General features: G+C 37.8%; 1 protein-coding gene across 2 annotated transcripts; it reads left to right on the top strand.

Moving 5' to 3' along the window:
- The first annotated feature begins 46 nt into the window (after nt 1-46).
- Nucleotides 47-10,390, top strand: thbs1b (thrombospondin 1b). Of its 2 annotated transcripts, none has more exons than XM_073856068.1 (23): nt 47-205; nt 316-399; nt 543-1,102; nt 1,306-1,381; nt 1,665-1,739; nt 1,860-1,969; nt 2,461-2,586; nt 2,968-3,064; nt 3,668-3,841; nt 3,933-4,109; nt 4,192-4,365; nt 4,450-4,583; nt 4,779-4,925; nt 5,015-5,233; nt 5,348-5,455; nt 5,873-6,032; nt 6,125-6,243; nt 7,012-7,246; nt 7,325-7,552; nt 7,640-7,911; nt 7,995-8,092; nt 8,188-8,327; nt 8,664-10,390. In XM_073856068.1, the coding sequence occupies exons 2-23, from the start codon at nt 336-338 to the stop codon at nt 8,669-8,671; spliced, it is 3,501 nt and encodes a 1,166-aa protein (XP_073712169.1). In that variant the 5' UTR covers nt 47-205; nt 316-335; the 3' UTR covers nt 8,672-10,390. The 2 variants fall into 2 exon arrangements, with proteins under 2 accessions (XP_073712169.1, XP_073712168.1); XM_073856067.1 differs by having other exon boundaries at nt 1,662-1,739.
- The last annotated feature ends 12,502 nt before the right edge of the window (nt 10,391-22,892 follow it).

Genomic DNA, 22,892 nt, shown 5'->3' with positions numbered 1-22,892 from the left:
GCGCTCAGGAATGTCATGAAACTATTTAAATAGCACTTTGTTCTCTTGGTGATAGTTAGATTGGCCACTGAAACTACAGCAAAGGAAGAGTGGATGCTGTAGATCACGGTTAAGGGGAAGATTTTCAACGTTTTTCGTTTTTTAGGAATTATATCACCTAAACACCGGGATTTACAAATTTACAACGGTTGCAACGCGTGGAAAGGTGTGTTTCTTCTTTATTTTTAAATGTATGACTGTGGATATTACACTTTTAGGTTATATTTTGTTTATATTTCAATATTAAATTTTATATATGTATTTTATTTGTGATAGGTTAAAGAATAAGCGCAATAATGAAATCAACGGCGATCTTTTTGCTACTGATGCTGTGTAACTGCGAGAGCGCGAGATTCGCAGGTGAGCGATGGTTCAGCCTATAAAAATATTAACAAACTTTTAAAATTTATGAAAGGTGTAACTGTTACATACACCTGCCAACATGTATTTAAACACTTCAAAACAAAACATTTTAATTAAATGTTAATCTTCTGAATCCTTAGAAAGTAGAGATGACAACAGCGTTTACGACCTGTTCGAGCTCATCCAGGTGCCGAGGAAAAACCACGGGGTCACTCTAGTAAAAGGCGACGACCCCTACAGTCCCGCCTACAGGATCATGAACCCCGACCAGATTCCCCCGGTCCCCGAAAGCGCTTTTAGGGACCTGATCGACTCCATTCACGCGGAGAGAGGATTTCTGTTTCTGGCCAATTTCAAGCAGTTTAAGAAGACGAGGGGAAGCATTCTGAGCGTTGAGAAAAAGGACGGGTCCGGAGTCGTGTTCGAGATCATTTCCAACGGGAAGGCGAACACCCTGGACATAGTGTTTTCCACCGAGAATAAACAACAGGTCGTGTCCATCGATGAAGCGGATTTGGCGGTGGGACATTGGAAGAACATCACGCTTTTCGTGCAGGAGGACAGGGTTCAATTTTATGTGGGATGCGAGGAGGTGAATACGGCGGAGCTTGATGCCTCTATCCAAAACATTCTCACCCAGGACACCCCAGGTGTGGCGAACTTGAGGGTCGGAAAGGGCGCGGTGAAGGACAAGTTCATGGTGAGTTTAGTGTATAAAGTTAGCATAAATGTGATCAGCGTGTGTTCTTGTAGCTCAGTTGGTAACGCATTGCGTTAGCAGCGTTAAGGTCGTAGGATCGACCTCAGGGACACAAATACTGATCAAAGTAATACACTGCATATAAAGTCGCTTTGGATAAACGCGTTTGGCCAATTCATGAATGTATTTTGTCATTTCTGCAGGGCGTGCTGCAAAACGTGCGCTTTGTCTTCGGGACCACACTGGAGGCTATACTGAGGAATAAAGGATGCCAAAGCTGTAAGTGTTACGCCGAACACATGCAACAATGTGTGACTCATTGACTTTGGGCGAGCACTTAAATATCATGATGATAAATGGACATTGGGAGTTCAGCGTGGGTTGCTTGTGCGCAATGCTGTTCATGTCTTTCAATAATGCTGAGGGCAGACGCACTGACGTTGCCAATGAATGAACAAAAGCAAAAAAAAGACTTAACTCTTCAGTCGTTTTTCCTTTGGCTTTTGTTAACATTGCAGTAAACTTTCATATTTATTTCAAAAAATTTTCTTTTCTTTTTCAGCAATGTCTAATTTTATCAACATAAATGGATCCAGACCTGCAATCAGAACTGATTTCACTGGACACAAAACAAAGGGTAATATTTTTATCATAACATATCTTTATTATATCATTTTTATGATACAATAAAATATGTAGAAAATATAAGTGTAATGTGAGAATAGGCATGCGGTTTTAACATATTTTTCCTTTGAAGACCTTCAGATGATCTGTGGCTTTTCATGTGAAGATATGGCCAGCATGTTCAAGGAACTCAAAGGTCTTGGTGTGGTGGTGCAAGAGCTATCCAATGAACTCCGCAAAGTAGTAAGGATTAAGTTAATCATTTAAAAAAAAAAACATTTATTTAGCAATAGCAAAACTACTTCTAGTAGATGTAGTTGTATGGATATTTAAATAACTGTATACAACTTGTATTAATGAACCTGGATTGTAGATTAAAAGGATAGTTCACCCAAAAATGAAAATTCTGTCATCATTTACTTACTTTCATGTTGTTACAAACCTGTATAAATGTCTTCACTCTGAAAAACACGAAGGAAGATATTTTTAGGAATGTTTGTAACCGATGATGAGCCTCATTCACTTATAGTAGGAAAAAGAATACTATGGAAGTGAATGGGGCTCATGAACATTTCTCAAAATATCTTCCTTTGTGTTCATTAGAACAAATAAATTTATACATGTTTGTAATAGCATGAGAGTGAGTAAAGAATGACAGAATTTTCAATTTTGGGCGAACTGTCCCTTTAACATGTCCCACATAACAAAACCCCCATTCTCTTTTTTATTTCTAGACAGATGAGAATAACATGCTCATGAATAGCATAGGTGTCCATAAAGGTGTCTGTCTTCACAACGGAATAGTGCACAATAACAAGGACGAATGGACAGTAGATGACTGCACAGAGTGCACTTGCCAGGTAGGAACCTAATACTCTGCAGACATGCACCTGTTAAACCCTGAAAGCGCCCTGCTCTGTCATTAAGCCACTAATTTGTGTGTTAGAGAGATAGGAGTCTTGTATACACAGTGCTGGCTTAAGTCTTGTCCATTGTAGCAGACTTAAGCTGGGTGTATTTCCTGAAACATCAAGCCTCTAATTAAAAGTAGGAAACTGAGGTAACTAAAGAGGATCCTTGAATAGTAGATGCCTTCCTTCTTAAAGCACCTTGAAAAATAGTAGTGAGAAATATTAACTCAGTCCAATGCAGGATGTTTTAGCATTTTTTCCCATACCAAACATACCAGTTATCAGATATAGTGTAGGAAAAATGAATGATGGTAATTTTGTTGACTGCAGAACTCTGCAACGGTGTGCCGCAAGATTTCGTGCCCCCTTATACCATGTGCGAATGCCACAGTGCCTGATGGGGAGTGCTGCCCTCGCTGTGGAACCCGTAAGTGTAACTAAACTACATACATTGTCTGCTTACAAACTTTGTGCTTTAGTGTCCACTTGTTAAAAAAGCTTTTGTATTAAAAAAAGAGTTGCTGCTATCCAGACATCCACAATCATTCTTACATCTCACAACTGAAGTTTGACTAATGAATGGAACAGTAGAGCTTTGTGCATCACTGAATCACTAAATGACCATAATTGTCCAAATTGGTTAAATAGAGATGGAAAATTGGTGCTATTTGGCGTAGAGTCAAAATACTAGAGGCAGTGTTGACACGTCTTATAGTTGGCCATACATAGCAAAGAATTTAACGAATATCAGCCTCACGCGTAAGCACTTATGGCATAATGAAGGGTGTTTTGCGAATTCCATTTCCACATTTGGAAAGGTCCTCAAAGGTATCCCTGTGCATCAAGTACACTGACATTTCCTCCTGCATTCCAACTGTTTGCCTCATGCCAGCGTCCCCTGGTGTGTTCGGTCACAATCTGCCCTGGCTAAATTGAGTCCATTAAGGACCAGTATTAAAAGCTTTCTCCATTTTGCTGCTTCAGAAAGAAGGAATAGCTCTACTATTGTCTCGTTGTGCTCTCTCGACAGCAAGTGACTCTGCTGAGGACGGCTGGTCCCCCTGGTCTGAATGGACCCATTGTTCAGTGTCCTGTGGAAGGGGCATTCAGCAGCGCGGGCGCTCCTGTGACCGCATCAATAACAACTGCGAGGGCACATCGGTGCAGACAAGAGACTGCTACCTTCAGGAGTGTGACAAGCGATGTGAGTGGCGGCCGGTGATGACACCTGTCTAGAGTTTCTGTCGATGTCCAGGAAAAAAAAGTAACCTTTCTTGTGTCGTTCATTTGTTCAGTCAAGCAAGATGGCAGCTGGAGTCATTGGTCACCTTGGTCCTCCTGTTCTGTTACTTGTGGTGTCGGTGTCATCACCCGCATTCGTCTCTGTAACTCTCCAACTCCACAGATGGAGGGCAAAGATTGCCAAGGGGAAGGCCGACAGACCGAGAGGTGTGAGAAATCACCCTGTCCAAGTAAGTGAATAGAAAACTTGCACAGTTGAAAAATGTATTTGTGTATATGAGCAAATTAATGATGAATGTGTTTTTTTCATAGTCAATGGTGGCTGGGGACCGTGGTCTCCTTGGGACACTTGCTCCACTACCTGTGGGGGCGGCTTCCAAAGCCGTAAGCGCCTTTGCAATAATCCAGTACCTAAGTATGGCGGTAAAGAGTGTGTGGGAGATGTAAAGTCCTCACAGCAATGCAACAAACAAGCCTGCCCAATTGGTAAGCAATGTCGTCAACCTAACCTTAACCTGGGACTGATGTTTGACTGAAATCGCTCACTTATCTCCATAACTTTATCCATAGATGGATGTCTTTCGAATCCATGCTTTGCTGGGGCCCAATGCACAAGCTTCCCAGATGGATCCTGGAAATGTGGAAAATGTCCCACAGGTTACACCGGCAATGGAATTGACTGCAAAGACATCAATGAGTGTGAAGTTTCTTTTTGTATACTGTCATAACTAGTATTTTTCTTTGAAAGTTAGTAAATATATCTAAACAGCTTTAAAGAATCAGAACGATTAGAGAAATCTAATCAAATTTGGTGAGGTTGCGGCTTAAAAAAGTGAAAAAAGTTAATTTTCTTATCACACTGGTAAATAACAATGTCTTTCTCTCCCTTACAGTGTGAGGAAGTCCCCGATGCTTGCTTTGAATTCAATGGAGTCCACAGGTGTGAGAACACAGTGCCCGGCTACAACTGCCTGCCATGCCCCACACGTTACACCGGCCCACAGCCGTTTGGTAAAGGGGTGGAGGACGCTGCTTCTAAGAAACAGGTAAATGAGAGAACGCTGAAAGGTTTTAAATTACCGGTGAATACCTGCTCGCGAACAGACGGGTGGTGAACGATATGTCTTTGACGCAGGTGTGCACGCCGCGTAATCCCTGCCTCGATGGCAGCCATGACTGCAACAAGAACGCTCGCTGCAACTACCTGGGCCATTTTGCCGATCCAATGTACCGCTGCGAGTGCAGGCCTGGCTTCGCTGGAAACGGACACATCTGTGGAGAGGACACGGATCTTGACGGCTGGCCTAATGCTGATCTTGTGTGTGTGGAGAATGCAACTTATCAATGCAAGAAGGTAAAATGACCAGATTTGCTTTATTAGTATGAATTTAATTCAATATGATAGAGCCAACAAAAACACAGTATGCAAAACTTGTATTAAATTAATACATATACTTAACTTTTAAAGGATAACTGTCCCAATCTTCCAAACTCCGGTCAAGAAGACTACGACAAGGATGGAGTCGGCGACGCATGTGATAATGACGATGATGACGATGGCATTTCTGATGATAGGGTAAATATAAGAGCGTTCTCATTCCAGTCTGTTAAAATAATATTTATACACTCGATCTGTGTATGAATGAAGAAAGTGAAGCCACCCAAAATGTAAAGCTTACGGTCTCAAATGTGGAAAAAGGTGCTGGGTAAAATAAACTTTCTTTTTTGGACGTAAACCTCAAATTCCACCGGCGAGGTACTGCCCTTAAAGACTTCCACTGTATTTGGCTAATCCAATATTATCTTTGGTCCAAATCCTGAAATAAGGCACACTTTCATCCTTGCCCTCCTCTAAATAGACCTACACATGCACTGCCAAATTACAAACCTAACATCTGAAAGTACTGTAACATCCCTCATGTGAGAGGGCCATGAATGGGTAACGTGTTTTGCCATATGTTTTGATCTAAATTATGTTTTTATTTTATAAAAGGACAACTGCCCGCTCGTGTTCAACCCAAGACAGTACGACTACGACCGCGATGATGTGGGAGACCGCTGCGATAACTGTCCCTACAACAGCAACCCGGACCAGACCGACACAGATAACAATGGAGAAGGGGATGCCTGTGCCATTGACATCGATGGAGATGGTAGGAAATTATATTTCTTATGTCATCCATAGATGCTTCAGCATTAATGTTAATAGATGCACATCATTCACCATTATGCAATCTGTTTGTAGGTATTTTGAATGAGAACGACAACTGCCCGTATCTGTACAATGTAGACCAAAAAGACACAGATTTAGATGGAGTGGGTGACCAATGTGACAATTGTCCTCTGGAGCATAACCCAGACCAGGTATAAATCCACAAATCATATCATATTCTATCTATTTATCTTTTTATATGAGTCTGTCTGTCTGTCATATATGTTCACATCAACTTAATCCCAAAAATACCCAATGGGTAATCAGTCTTTACTAAGCTATGTATGAGAGTTCATGTTCATCTCCTTGAAGCTATAGCTACACAATAAAGCACTAGGGGGCTTTTCAAGGGTACTCAGTCGTGTTCAGTTAAGCCAAAGGATATATGGAGAGGTAAAGAATGGTTATTAGCGAGGGGTGGATTTGTCGGTAGGGTTGAGCATGCCCAGTTGGCTCTCAATCCCTGCAGATCACACCTGTGCCATGCTTAACTGAAGCAAAGGAATGCACCCCTCCTTTCCTCATTAGATACTGAAATGTGAGCATGGTAGTGCCAAGCTTCGGGATCATGAGAAAGTCTATACAGATAGGTGTGCCAGCACAGAACATAAATGAAGTATTTTAATGACAGACAAAAATGTTTAATTTAAGTCAGTTTAGTCACAGAATATTCCTAAGGAATATAAGGAAATATGATGCAAGTAAGATGATTTTATACTTACAGTAAATGTGTTTACAGATAATATTGTTAAAACTATTATTCATCTGGATAGTATTGCTTAGATAATTTGGGCTTTTTTAAATGGACACTCTGGTGTCTAAGCAAATTTGGGGTTACATCTCATTTCTTGCTCCCATGGGTTCATTAGGAGAAAGCATGGCATTCGGATACTTGCTAAATTTACGCTCTCACCCCACAGCTTGACTCTGACTCTGATCGTGTTGGAGACAAATGTGACAGCAACGAGGATATCGATGAGGACGGTCACCAAAACAACCTAGACAACTGCCCATACATTGCCAATGCAAACCAGGCCGATCATGACAAGGATGGCAAAGGAGACGCCTGCGACTACGATGATGATAACGACGGCATCCCTGATGAAAAAGATAACTGCAGATTGGTTCCCAATCCAGATCAAGTGGATTCTGATGGTCAGTTTTGGATATTAACGTGTTTGTTTCATGTGATGTTAAGATTTATTCTCACGGGTTTAACCTTTCTGGTTTTAGGCGATGGACGTGGAGATGCTTGTAAAGACGACTTTGACGACGACAACGTCCCAGATATCTATGACGTCTGCCCGGAGAACGTTGACATTAGTGAGACAGACTTCCGCAAGTTTCAGATGGTACCACTGGATCCCAAGGGCACTTCCCAGATCGATCCCAACTGGGTTGTTCGACACCAGGGCAAGGAACTTGTTCAGACAGTTAACTGTGACCCTGGCATTGCAGTCGGTAAGAGCATTCTTAGTAAAAACATTGAATTTAACGTAGCAACCTGTGAATTATAATTCTAAGTGAATTTTCGTAATTTTTTTAAAGGTTTTGATGAGTTCAACGCAGTGGACTTTAGCGGAACTTTCTTCATTAACACGGACAGAGACGACGACTACGCCGGATTTGTTTTCGGATACCAGTCCAGCTCTCGTTTCTACGTGGTTATGTGGAAGCAGATCACACAGACTTATTGGTCCCACACACCAACCAAAGCACAGGGTTACTCAGGGCTGTCAATCAAAGTGGTTAACTCCACCACCGGGCCTGGTGAGCATTTAAGGAATGCTCTATGGCACACCGGAGATACTCCAGGACAGGTGCGCTTTTCTACAGTCACTTCGGGAGAAATATGTTTATTGTAGCATGGTTACAGCATTTCTTTATATTTACATTTTTATAGGTGCGCACATTGTGGCATGACCCAAAGAACGTTGGATGGAAGGACTTCACTGCTTATAGATGGCACTTGACCCACAGACCAAGAACTGGACACATAAGGTATCATTAAGCAGATCGCCAGACTTAATTTGTTACAAAAAAATATGGTTACATTTGGTTAAACTGACATTTCTTCGTCATTTTTTTTTTTTTAGAGTGGTCATGTATGAAGGCAAAAAAATCATGGCGGATTCCGGTAGAATTTACGACAAGACATATGCAGGTGGAAGACTGGGTCTCTTTGTTTTCTCACAAGAGATGGTTTACTTCTCAGACCTCAAATATGAATGCAGAGGTGAGTACCAATACATTACAGTAGATCAGAGGTTCTCAAACTTTTTCGGCACGCGCCCCCCTTTAAGTGTGGTGCATCACTCTGTGGCCCCCCAAAGAAAATTTTTGACATAAAATTTGACATTTGAATGTAACAAAACATATTAAATTGTACAACATATTGCTGTTGTTTAATTACACTGAAATTATGAAAAATTAATGTATTTTATAAAATGTCATAAAACTGGGCCCCCCCTGGCACCATCTTACGGCCCCCAGTTTGAGAACCACTGTTTTTACAATCATGTACCTAACATCGTTATGGATCGGCGTAACACTGTGTCTTTTTTCTTTTCAGATATGTAATTGCACAGGCAGGAAGTTTATCAAAGAATGCACCTTTCTGTCCGGAGACGGATTTGATGTTACTTTTTCTGCTGTTGCTCACACACTGGTGGAGTGAGAAAGCAGGCGGTCAATTTTAATGTAATCGTCGCTGGTTGAGATAGACACCAACTAGCTACCAATGCAGAATCTGGACTCCTCCACCATTAGCAGGTAGAGCAGAAAAACAAACCAGTCTTCCTTGCTTTGCTTAAATGGGAAGACAAGTATCTCTCTCTGAAAAACCTCAATCAGCTCTGTATGGGAAGAGCTCCCATGGCAGACAGCTATGCACTTCAAACATTCACTCTCTCTCTTACACAAAAAAACGAAAATTTTTAACCCCTCCATCTGTGTAGTCCAGACAATTTAAAGCAAGTTTAGAGAGAGCACAACCATTTAAAATGACCATCATTACGATCAATTTTCCTTATTATCACAACAAAAAACTTTTTTGTAAGAGGATCCATATATCAATGTCTGTCTAAAATTTGCTTAGCTAAGTCTCTTAAGTTTCATATTTGTTCATAAAGGATCGGCGGGAGACATCTGATGGTTTAGCGAGCATAGTTTTCTCAGGGCTAGATGGTTAAACCATTTTAACAATTCATTAGAAATGGCATAATGAAAGGTTTCACTTGCGTGAAACGAAATCGGATTAAGGTTTGAAGATTCTCCAAAGTGATGAATGTTCCACAACTATCTCTATAACAGGAAATGACTCACCACATATGGACACTAGATTACCAAGTAATCTAATGTGCTTCTCAAATGTAATTTGAGGCAAGTGTTATTCAAGAGGTTAAGGGAATGCTGAGCTTCTGTATAGTTGTATGTAGCACTTAGAAATGCTTATCATTTGGCCGGACTGCCGAATTTTGCTTCTAGAAGCTTAAGAGAGGGCTGTCTGTCTCTCACAATATAATAATATATTTATTATATAACAGAACTTTTGAATATTTAAACAACAGATTAAAACAAAACTTCACATCCATGTTTGTGAGGTGCTACTCGTCAACGCATTTTAAAATCAAAAACCATTCGTACATCACTTTTAAGTCTGAATAGTGTGTTTGACTGCCTTTCTGAAGAGAAAGAGAGAGAGAGAAAGGAAAACTTTGATGTACAAATATTACCTCATTACTGTTTTGTAATTTGATCGAGCAAAAGCTTTTCATACATGACTTTTTCCTTTGCTTAAAGAAAACAAATTTTGCCTTATTGCTACTGTAGCACGTTGTAAATAGTATTCTTTATTGAAGAAACGCCCTGCCCAACACACCAGTGGAAAATAAAGTAAAACGGAAGACAACTTTTTTTAGGAATACAACCTTTATATTCCTTCAAATGTCCAGTACTTTTTGTAAATTTGATAAATTATTGCTCTGTTTGTTGTCTTTGTTTGTAAGACTGTTTCATATATGTGTATGTGTGTGTAGATAAATGCTATTTAAATAATTTATCGTGGAGTGCAGCCTAAGAGGGAAGCATTTCCGTCTGTATAAACAGTTTGCACACTGAGGTGAAGATGTTTTCTTCATTGTTTTTATCTTTGTTGTGTTGTTATTTTTGTATAATTAGTAATGCTTGACTGTAAACATTTTTACTTAGTTTTTACTTGCGAAATGCTATTTTTATGTATGGCAATTATTTTGGTACATATTTCTGAATAATAAACAGATGGTAGACATTGTAAAAACAGATGTTTGTTTGCTTTTTCCTTGGTTTGCTTTCAATTGTGCAACAACAAATCTAATACATGACAGCCGACAACCTTTCCCAGGATGTTTTGTGGCATTAAGTCTGCATTACAAATGGTAAAAAAAAGTTCTTGGAGGGCATCTTGTGAATATTGACTAGCATGTGCTTCGAACCAAACTGCAACATAGCTTATAAATAAGCTTTTAAAAGTATAACCTAAAATAGATATTGTGGACCACCACGGTCAATATTGGTTCCAAGTTTAAGAACAAAAATAGACAAGTCCACCTTGTTTTCTTCTGAAGGCAGACGCATGTCTCTAGAAGAGGTGAGGAATTTTACAGCAGGGACTCCCCCCAGGGTTTATCTTTCAATTCCTCACTAGCCTGTGGGTCGAGTGTAAACCTCTCTGACCTCCGGTCTGGCATTCTGGGTTTACTCAACCCACATCCAGGTGATTTAGTGCTTCTCCGACAGGTTCAGGTCCGCAGATATACTTTGGTAAACACATTCATACTGCGTTGGCTACGGATCACAGCAAAAGTCAGGGTTGAAGCAGGTTACTGCGGAGATCCAGAGACGATCTGGAGATAGTCGTCAGTTGGCCGGTTACTTTATTAGGAGCTGGAATCATACATGGTTTATATCAAATTGTAAGAATGATAATTTGACCTTTGCTGATGAAAGTGATATGCGCAAAGATTTATAAACGTACTTTTACCTCTGGTAAACTTTTCCGTAGCAACATCTACTGTATGTTTAATATTTCTTATTCATAAGCCACGTCGAAAAAGGTGGAAATAATCACGATGGACCTTTGCATTTTCACAACAGCTGCAATTTTACTGAAAGACAGAGAGGTCTATGCAATGGACATTTAAACACTCATCTTGAATATAAAACCCCAGAAAATAGTTATTGGCTAAGAAACATTTGAATTTGTAAATTTTGCACACAGATTTACCTCACATAGGTCTACCTCACTCATTTATTTACTTTATGTGTGCTACTTCTATACAATCCTGCGTTTCCATACATGGTGAGTGATCATGGTGGTCATCCCCCCCATTTATATTTACAGTTTAAATAAACATGAAGTAAAACCTTAGTATATGAATAGAAGCTATAAATTCACAACATATGAGGTACTGTCTGGTTATGTATAAATCTTGGTTGTTTTTTATGTCTTCAAGGCAGTAAAAGCAATAATACTGAGAGGTTTTAGAATTGTTTGAATTCAGTGAATGTGCTGATTTTCACAATATTAAACAATAGTGGCCAAAAATGGAGTCTGGTAACTTGAAAGGTTCCTTACTGAAATGCCTTGTGTGGTTTTGGTGTTGAAATATATACATTTCCATATAATATTCAGAAGAAAAGTAAAGTGCTGCATTACAGAACCACACTCTAAAAACGTCTGGGTTATTTTTGACCCATAAATATTGGACAGAACACACCGCTGGGTTAAAAATGAGCCAATGTTGGGTTGTCGTTAAGCAACCATTGGGTATTATAACCCAGCAGTTGGGTTAAAACAACCCAGCATTGGGACAATTTTAACCCAGCGGTGTGTTCTGTCCAATATTTATGGGTCAAAAATAACCCAGACATTTTTAGAGTGCAGGAAAAAACTTTCTAATGCTTACAGCTGAATGTATAATATGAAATATGTTAAAAAGTGGGATACACTTTCTCATCGTTCTCACAAAAGCCTAAAATCTGGTAATATATAAACACATGAACAGAAGAGAAGATCCCTTATGAAAGGAAAATATATTTACCAATATATTACTTGAAATAACTTGTAATGTATTGCAATATATTAAAGCATATAAAGACAAACTATTACATGTAAAAAAACATGCCATTTTTGTTCTTGATTGCAATATATTTTGTATATCATATATAAATGTATGGTTTATGCAAATATTGCAATATATTTGAAAATATAAATATTAAAGCAACACCAAATAATTTTTTTAACCTTAAAATTACGTTTCTAAAAAAGTTTCAGTCGTTCATTCACTCGAAACAGGGTGAATGGCACTTTCACATTTGCTTTGCAGCCCTCTATCGGCCAAAACCCCACTAAAGAAGTAGTTCGAGTGAAAACTACAAAAACTTGCTTTACGATCCGAGCCAGCTATGCTGCAGTATTTACGACAGTGGTAATGGACAATTACGCTTCTAACCTGTAGGGGGAGCAAATAGCAAAAACTCTTTAGTGTTGCCTTAAATCCCATATATGGAAATATATTGCCTAATATATTACATTATATTTTGCAATATACTGCAATATATTTTTGTTTCATAAGGGATGAATTCTCTGCACGATAACAGAGATGCATAGGACAAACTTCTGACCTTAAAAGCAGATCTGAGATCTCAAGAGCAGAATTTGCACTGACACGACACATCCACTAAATGACAAATGTTAAGATTTCTTAAAAATAAGATAACCCCGCACTTTATTATGTATGTTTTAATACACAATGGGAAAGTTTGTGAGAATGCAAGATTACATCAATGATTACAGTCTGTGAAATCCCAGCTGAAGTCATTTCTTCAACTTTTTTACATAATGTAAAGAACATTCTGTGTAAATGAAACCTCGATATCTTTAATACCAACTAACTTAGGTCAAAGACTAAAATTAAAGTAAAATCAATCATTGAAATCTCAAAATTAGATAATGAGATTTAAGCCTGGATTTCACAGAGTTTTCCAAATGGACATTTTTGACATCTACCCTGAACTAAGCAGTCTGCTTTACATTGGTTTGCCCAGCACTAAAGATTAAAATAAACACTAACCAGGTATTATTGTCACTTCTTAGACCACAAAACTTCAGAGGGGCCTACAAAAATACAGTAATATTGATGTAAGGTGCCTAGAACAATATACAGCCATGATACCCACAATTCACACCTTTTTTTTTATTTGGCCAATGGCAAACCACTGTGAGTCGTTAGTGGTGATATGTACAGTACATAAGACTCCATATGCTTATTTACACTGCTTGCTTTTTTCTATAACCATCTGAATCAAGGTGAAGTCTATGTATCTGTGGCAAAAAGGATGTCAAAGACTAATAATTTACTATACATTAAGGTACTGGCACGAGATGAAAGACTATGCGAGAAGTTAAAAGGAAGCAGCTCTAGCTTTTAATTTCCTGCAGCGAAGATGTCTGCTAACTCCTGTTTAACTCACGGTTAAAGTGAATCCTGTAATTCCTGCAGCCCAAAACTCTCTACTCTATCAGACAGCAATACTGATGGCTTTAAAACAGCCAAACTGCAATGTGTGTGGAAATTTAACAGCAAACAATATACCAGATGAATGAATGATGAATCATACTTATAGATTAATGAAGCGAAATGTATCGTGGCTGTTTCACTAAAAGTACAAATTAACAAATAGGCTACCACCCCATCTAAGGATGTAAATTTACAAAACAGTCGCATTTAAATGCGATATGGTCACTCTTTCAACACAAAGATGTCTCCTTTTTATGTAAATAAGACTGATTATAGATTGTGTTTTATTCACAAAACTCAGCAGCAAATAAAGCTTGGCTGTTACCATCCACAGAAAGCATGAGTATCTAAACCCATGTGGTTATCCAGACACGCCCTTTATACAAGTTAACATTTGTCATTTTAAAGAGCCGAATCAGGTGTCTGGATCACAGCAGAGAAATAATGCAAAGCCTGTCGCAGTAGTCTGGGTGTCCATCACAACCTTTGTGCTTAAAGGGCACCTATTATGGCCTTTTTACAAAATGTAATATAAGTCTTGGGTGTGACCAGAATGTGTCTGTGAAGTTTCAGCTCAAAAATACCCCACAGATAATTTATTATAGCTTCTCACTTCCTTACAAACAGACACTTTCAGTTAAAATAGATCTGATTAATAAAGTCTGACACAATAATATCTAGTGGACAGAGTCCACTCACTAAGGGTGGAAACTATGGTAATGCAGGACTTTTTTTTTTTTTTTTTTTTTTTAATGCTTTATTATGTATTAAAATAATGATACAATCAAAACATCATGTAACATCATAGCAAGCATAACGATTACAAATAACATTTAAAGTAAAAGAAATACACTTTAAGGAAAAAAGAGAAAAAAAATAAAATAACTAAAAAAATAAAATAAAATAAAATAAAGAGGGTATACAATACAATTCTTTCAAAAAGAGGAATTTAACGCATTATAATATGCCATAGTCTTGGTAGCTTTAGGGTTTGAGAGTCCTTTCAATGTTTCAAAATAACTCTTCATCTGAACCTTAAATTGGGTAATATTGGGCTTAGTCCGAGCCCATTTGCATTTATGTATGTAAAACTTACCATATAAGATAATAAGATTTAAAAAAAAATATATGACTTTTAAGCAAATCATTTTCTCCATAAAAGAAAAAAACATCTTTTTTCTGTATTTTGATTTTCTCTCCACAGAATAATTCAAACAAATTTTCAATATCGATCCAAAAAAATCTTGTATATATGCAATCAAAGAAAAGATGTACAATAGTTTCATTATTAATATTACAAAATACACAAGAGTCTGAAAGATCCTTTTTGAATTTTTGCAGGAATTGGTTCGTCGGGTAAATTAGATGTATAATTTTAAAATAAACCTCAGTAACTTTGTTAGTAATACAGAACTTATTATTGTAAGTCCAAATTAAAGGCCAATTCAAATTCCCAAAAATATTTCCCCAATATTGTTTGCTTCTACATGTTACAGGGTGATGAATCAAGCTTCTAAAAAACCTATTATTACATTTGAAATCTTTAATATTAATCCCATCTAAAAGAATTTCTTTTTGAATGGTCAATTTCTTTTCTGAATCTGTATTACCCTGTAAAAGTCTTAAAAAACCAGCTGGAATAGCATCAAATACAATACTATATTCTTTTGGCAATATTGGGATATTAAATTTCTTTAAAAATTCAGAATATGAAAGCAAATAACCTTTGTCATTAATCAATTGTGAAAGCAATAAAATATCATTTTGAACCCAATTGTCGTAAAATATTGATTTATTCTTATATTTAATATATTTATTATTCCAAATGATATGTCTGTGGGGAGAAAAATTGTGTTTATAAATAAGGAGCCAACATAAAAGAGCCTGTCTGTGAAAGTTAGATAATTGAAGAGGAAGTTTGTTAATGTCATAATCACACTTTAGGAGAAACTCTATACCACCAACTTTTTTGAAAATAAAGTTTGGAATTATATACCATATTTTATCTTTATGTTTAATAAAATGTTTAATCCAATTTAATTTAAAAGTAATGTTAGAAGAATGTATATCGATCACATTCAAACCCCCCTGATTGTATGGATTACATAAAATATTTTTATTTAGGTAGTGAGGCTTATTTTTCCATAAGAAATTAAACAGAATAGAATCAATTTTTTTGGTAACCATTTTAGGAACATCCAACACTTTTGCAAGATAAACTACACGAGATAGTCCTTCAGTCTTTGATAATATGACTCTACCTCTGAGCGATAAATCCCTCATTAGCCACATATCAAATTTGTTCTTAATTTTTGAAATAACTGGTTGGAAGTTTGATTGTACTCTATCGGTTTGATTTTTGCATATTTTTATTCCCAAATATGTTACTTCATTCTTTATTGGAATTCCTTCATATTCAGTCAAATGGATAGGCCTATTGTCATCTTTAAGTGGAAAAAGGGTACATTTCTTAATGTTAAGGGATAAACCTGAAACCTCAGAGAACACATTAAGACAATCTATAACTTTTTTAACCTGCATTTCATTCTTCAAAAATATTGCTGTATCATCAGCTAGCTGACAACACTTAATTTCTCTATCTAATATTTGAATACCTTGAAAGGAATCATTATTTATGTGTAATGCCATTGCTTGCATGACTAACAGAAATAAAAATGGAGCAGCAGGATCTCCTTGCTTTATGCCTCTGGAAATTCCAAATCTATGAGTAGTTCCCCATGGAAGTTTAACTGAACTGTTGCAATCACTATATAAAGTTTGTATTTTCCAAAGCCAAAAAAGTCTAGTAAGTCAAATAAAAAATCATGTTTTACAGTATCAAAGGCTTTATATATATCTATAAACAAAATGTAACTGTTGTCGGTTAGGCCTATATAAGGCTCATAATCAATCAAATCTAGAATTAATCTAATATTATTGCTGATATGTCTCCCTTGCATAAAACCTGACTGAATGTCATCTATAATTGTATCCAAACATAATTTTATTCTCTGAGCAAAAATGTGAGCTAACACTTTAGCGTCATTGTTGATTAAAGTTATGGGTCTCCAATTGTCTAGCAACAAACAATCTTTACCAGGTTTAGGTATCAGAGTGATTAATCCCTGACACATAGAAGGAGGAAGCTTGCAGTTTTCTATAGCCTCCTTAAAAACCATCAACAAGAATTCAGTAATATAATCTTGAAAAACTTTATAAAATTCACCGGTAAGGCCATCATTACCTGGAGATTTGTTATCTTTCAATTTATTAATACTTTTTTTAATTTCTTCTAAAACAATATCTTGATCACAAACTTCCTTCTGAGCTTCATCAATAATATGTGCTTTGTTTTTAATTTGAGAAAGGAAATTTAAACTTTGACCAGTGTTATGCTCAGAGTATATTTGTTTATAAAATTCTTCTACAAATTTGGAAATGTTTGTGGGATCTTCAGAAATATGGCCATTTATTTTAAGTTTAATGGTAATGCAGGACTGTTAGTGGGATGGGCTTTATCAATGACCTCACATTTATAAGAGGATCAAAACGGCATGTCTAATGAGACTGCTTTGGTTTAACGGGGTTAAAAAACAAGGAGCGGGTGGAGTTTTTTTCATTGTAGGGTGGTTGTGTTCACATACTGCCAACACACATTGGGCCCTATTTTAACGATGTAAGCGCATTGTCTAAAGCGCACAGCGCATTGTCTAAATGGGCATGTCCAAATCCACTTTTGCTAATTTAACGACGGGAAAAATGTTTGGGCTAACGTTATGGTGTAAAATGGTTGTTCTTATTTTCGTAATGAGTAATGGGTGTGTTTTGGGCGTAACGTGCAAAAAACCAATGAGAGTCTCAGCTCTCATTCCCTTTAAAAGCCAGTTGCGCTGGCACCATGCTGATTCCCTATTTAGATGGCGGTATTTGTAAAATAAAAAACTAAGCGGAGAAAAAAGACCACCAGTTTAAGATTGAAATAAAAAAATTAGTTGATTTCATTTGTATGTAAATTGTTATTTTTTGGTATTAAAATCTTTAAAAGTCGTTTTCTTTCAGTCATGGAAGTAAAATCAGCAGGCTTTTAATTGATGTAAATGTATGGATAGCCATTGGTGTTATCTAAAACAATTATTTACAAATATGCAAGAAAAAGTTTGCACTTTAAAAATTCTTTATTTGTAACAAACAGGAGATAAAGAATTTACAAATGTGAAAATGATAATTGCGCTGGGTTGAAACTAGCACATTGCGCCACATTGCGCTGCATTGCACCGGGTGTATGATAGGGCCCATTATGTCCAAACACCTTGTAAAAGTGGAGTTTGCATGTGCGCTTTAAAACCCATCCGCCAGATGGGTAATTTAAGCATACAAGTTGTGTGCAGCACAATGCATGAAATGAAACTAACACATTTACTGTGCGCAATTTATTCATAGCGAATTCTTATTCGTTTTAACACTGTATGACATCTATTCAACCATAGATTACGAATGCTATTACACCCCAATTTTAAAAGCCACACAGACAGAGGATATAAAAACCACATGACTTTGAGCATTTGAACATATGGGCTGATGGACTATTAGAACTAACAGTTGGTAAGCACTAAAAGGAAGCCAGAAGCTTCAGCAATGGACATTTACAACCACACGCTGCCCTCACAGATGTGCGAAATACCAGGCTGCCCTGCAGTATGCAGACATCCCTTCGTTGGTCCTGTAGCTCATTCAACATCGCGTGAGATGGATATTACACAAACTGCTGTTTGTTTTTCCATTTTGGATTCAAGCCCCGGAAACGTTGAGAGAGCTTGTGACATAATTGCATACCCTCTACCATCACCAGCTCTATTTGAAGGATCTTAGGCTTGTCGAACAGCCGGAAAGCAGTTGCTGAGCTTGACAGGTACGTTACTCGTGCAAAGAAATCACTGCTCTGTCCCCCCTCTGGTGTCTGTGAGGTAAAACAAGCGGACATAAATGGACATATTCATACTGGTTTGACAGAACAGAAGACTCTCTATATACCTGTTTTCCACAGCTTGAAAAACACAGTTATGACACCTATGCCCCACTTAAATTGAATGGCATCTCTTTAAACTCGATCAGGTTTCAAAGATCCTATAAACAAACAATGTGCTTATGCATTGCCTAACACTCTGTATGCTCTGTACAAACAGCTTTAAAAGTTAAACATGGGGAAGGGATGATAACCTTTAATGCTGATTATTAAGTGTCTGATGATTTCAAACAAAATAAACATGATTATGCATGCATATTGGAAAACATTAATGTCATGCTGTATGACCAATGCTATCTCGTACGTATTTTATGAGGTGGCCTTTAAAGGTCCCATTCTTTCTGTGTTTTTGAAGCTTTGATTGTGTTTACAGTGCGCAATATAACATGTGTTCATGTTTCATGTGCAAAAAAACCGCTGTATTTTTTACACAATTTACTTATCTGTATAGCGGTGTTTTCACTGTCCTCAAAACGGGCTGTCTTCCTTGTTCTATGAAGTCCTTTCTTCAGAAATGCGTATCGCGTTCTGATTGTGTAGTTTGTTTAGTGGGTTGTGATTCGATAGGAGCTTAGCTTGCCGCTAGCTTAGCTGGCGACTGATGTATTCCTGTGGGTGGAGTTTAGAAGTAGAGGGCTGTAGTCCAAACCGTCCGTTCACTGTAGGCTTTGAAAGAGGAATTCTATTAAAGAAATTATATCGCCTGGCAGTGAACTTTGAGCTTTATCATTTTACAGGTATTATTTATGCTATTATAGCAACATTACACAATAACTAGGGTTTAAAAAATGGGATCAAAAAGAACGTGACCTTTAATTCGAACAATCATATTTGTACATTTTTGTACGATTTGCTTTTGCCTCTGTGACATTGGGGTTAGGGGTGGGCTTTCATTATTGGGTTTTTTATGATCATTGTAAATTTTTGTATGTGGCTACCATATGCGTTTTGAAATTGAGAGGTGAACTGTTGGTTGCAATTCGCAATCTCACCACTAGATGTTGCTAAAATTTACACACACCACCTTTAAACATTTGAGAAGCTCAGATGCAAACGCAACTAAACCTGTGTCAAAAATTAGAAAATAATAGCTGCCGTCGCCAAGTCTGGAGGATTGAGCTGATTTCAAATGTTTACAATTTGTATGCCCCTCCCCCACTACCACTGAGCATTGAATAACATGGGGAGGCGGGGTTTATGACCTATACTGGGACCAGTCACTGGAAGGTGATCGAGACGTTTTGGCTTCACTTTTCAGGGCTTGTGCGGCACGCTTGGTCCTCGTCAGCGCGTGTGCACCATTGTGAACGCATACTTAGCAAGAATACTTACTTAACAGTCAGAAATACAATCAATGGTTGATAAAGCACAATTACCTGTCGAGAAGAAATGTGGCAAGCTCTGCATCCAGCTTGAACTCTTTAAAATCTCGTAGATTCCTCCACATTTCAAATGCCGGTATATTGATCCCAGTTTTATTACGGGCACGGTTACTTTCTATCTTTGTTTCCTTCTTTTCATTGGTTGTTTTCCCAGCTCTGGTTGTTAATCGAGGAATCTGAAGTTTGTTAGTGAATGTTCTCGCCATTACGCTGCGTTTAATCCAACACACCTGTGAACTTCAGGCGGATGCATGTGATATTGTAACGCACGCAAGGGGGGGGATCTGTGGTGCTAGCGTGATTGACAGGCAGATTTTACACAGCCCTGCGCTGATTGGACCAAATGAACCGGCCTGCGCTAATCGGACCAAATGAACCAGGAGCGGTGGATTTTTGCAAAACAAATAACAGGCTCTAGATGGCGCTACAAACACAGATTTGTCTTAAACAGTCTAATTTACGTTGTTCTATCTGATCATAGTGTTGGTTTGAGTGAATATGATTAAAAAATATGATCAAAAAGCTGCCGACAACAGCTTTAACCAATGCTCTCGGCATGTATTATACAGGTATGTTCATCAAATACCTTTACTTCAAATCAGTTTAATCCTGGCCTCAGGCCATTCAGAAATACCAGTTTGTTGGCAGAATCCAATAAGAGTCTGCTAAAAAAAGATAATTCACAAGAAAACATGTCAGACGCACTTACCTGTAGCAGGTTTTGCATCTGGGCTCCTTATTTGTACTTTTTAAAAGATACATCTGTGCCATATGCACTGCACAACCAGTTAAAACAAACTACTGCCAACAATTTCATTAAAAAAGTGAAAAGTTCAAAGACATGGTTACCAGTCACAACACCTAAAAACTTTCCTCAATGCAAGCATATAAACCTTAAAATGCATCAATAATACTGGAAATATTTTAACAAGAGATTTATGTATGAATGCCACCTAACTAATTCCCCGCCAGCATTTTTTGTGATTTTCACAAATTTTCACAAAATGCCCTCCAGGAAAATCCTAGTCTATAAACATACAAATACTGTACAGTACTGTGCAAAAGCCACCATCACCAGCTTTGTTGTTTTAGCAAAGTTTTAATGTCCACCCATATTTATTTTAAATTTTTAAGATACAAACAGAAAATACAGGAAATATTTACACAAAATTAGAAACAATACAATTTTCCGAACTAAAGTTCTTCTTCAGGCATCAGTCAGTATTTAGTGTGACCTCTCTTGGCATGAAACACATCTTGAGCTTTTTTGAGAAGACTGAGGCTATGTTTATACGTACATGGTTATTTTGAAAAACGGAAACATTTACCTTCATTTGCGCCCTTCGTTTACACGTAAAACGTAGATTTCGCCTTCTTTCTAAAAACTCAGACCAAAGTATATATTTTGAAAACCTTTGTTTGCACGCTTGCATGTAAACTGAGACAAACGGATGTTTAGGCGGCCAACGTCACAGTATGCGCCAGAGCTCGCACCTACTTCAAAAGTGCGACCTATGTTTACATGTGACTGCTACTCTGAACGCTTCCGTGATCACATTTATGTTTGTGCAAACTCATTTTGTGTGTTTGTATTTGCAAATACAGCTGCTCCATTACGTAGAGGAGCAGAGACAAGTGCTCAGAGGTCAGCAATTTTACGCGTGTTCGACTTCATGCGGCGCTGGGAGAACCGAATGGCGGATGATGTCAACGTACCGCGAGAGCGAGTTGAGAAATCACATGTAGAGGTCTAATTTTGAATCGCTCTCACGGTACTTTGACGTCATTGAACACCTACTGCAACAACTCCTTCCTCCAACACTAAGAACCGGTCCGCGTCACCACCAGCACTGCCGGTGATTTGCTTACGTGGGCTTGAGCTTCTCTTGACGACAGGTACGTGTAAATGATAACTTTTCTGAAAACTGACATGTGTGCACGATATTATTTTTGAAACCGGAGAGGTTGAAAGGTCTGTTTATGAAAATAGCCGCCCACGTGTAAACGTAGCCTGAAGTCCTGAAGTCATTCGATTAAAATTAGAAATTAGGATTTAATTTTATTTAGGTTTCATTTTAGGTTTTTTAGGTAGCTGCCTGCTATTGCTCAAGTTGAAGGGGAGTTTACCCTAAATACTTGACACTTCAGCTTATACTTTTATACTGTTTTTAATACTACATACACACTTCCTGCACTTTCTGGCTGTATTCTAATAAAGAGACTGAGAAATAATTATATATGATCACTAAACAATAGGCTTTATGCTCAGCTGCACTACTTCCTGAACTTCAGCCAGCTCCTTGTTTCCTGTCTGCCATTATTGGACAAACTGATTAATCCAGGTGTGCCTGATTATTGGATAAATCAGTTTGTTTGTGACTACTGAGGTCAGGCACACTTGGATTAATCAGTTTGTCCAATAATGGCAGACAGGAAACAAGGAGCTGGCTGAAGTTCAGGAAGTAGTGCAGCTGGGCATAAAGCCTATTGCAAAAACAGCAAATCTTATGGTAGCATGGCCTTTAAAAATACCTTTGAGCAAAAAGCTGAAATAATTGCTTTTTGTAAAGGAATTTTGTTAGAGATCACAGGGTTACAGGCCTTAGTCAAACGGGTCGACAGGTTTCATTTTCTCTTAAAGACCGGAAGGTGACCCTTAGTTACCATATATACCGTCGCAGTGGGCCCCCAATTTGCAAAATCCTCAACTGTGGATAATATAATTATGCCGCAATAGTTAGTCTGTCTGAAACTAAGCTGATTGAACCACATCACTGTGTGACACTTGCGTTGCATGTGAACGGCCCCTACGCTAATTTGATTTTGTTTTTCTCTCC

The sequence above is a fragment of the Misgurnus anguillicaudatus genome, chromosome 18 (genome assembly GCF_027580225.2).
Source record: "Misgurnus anguillicaudatus chromosome 18, ASM2758022v2, whole genome shotgun sequence".
NCBI classification, from domain to species: domain Eukaryota; kingdom Metazoa; phylum Chordata; class Actinopteri; order Cypriniformes; family Cobitidae; genus Misgurnus; species Misgurnus anguillicaudatus.
This window is presented reverse-complemented; position numbering and strand designations above follow the sequence as displayed.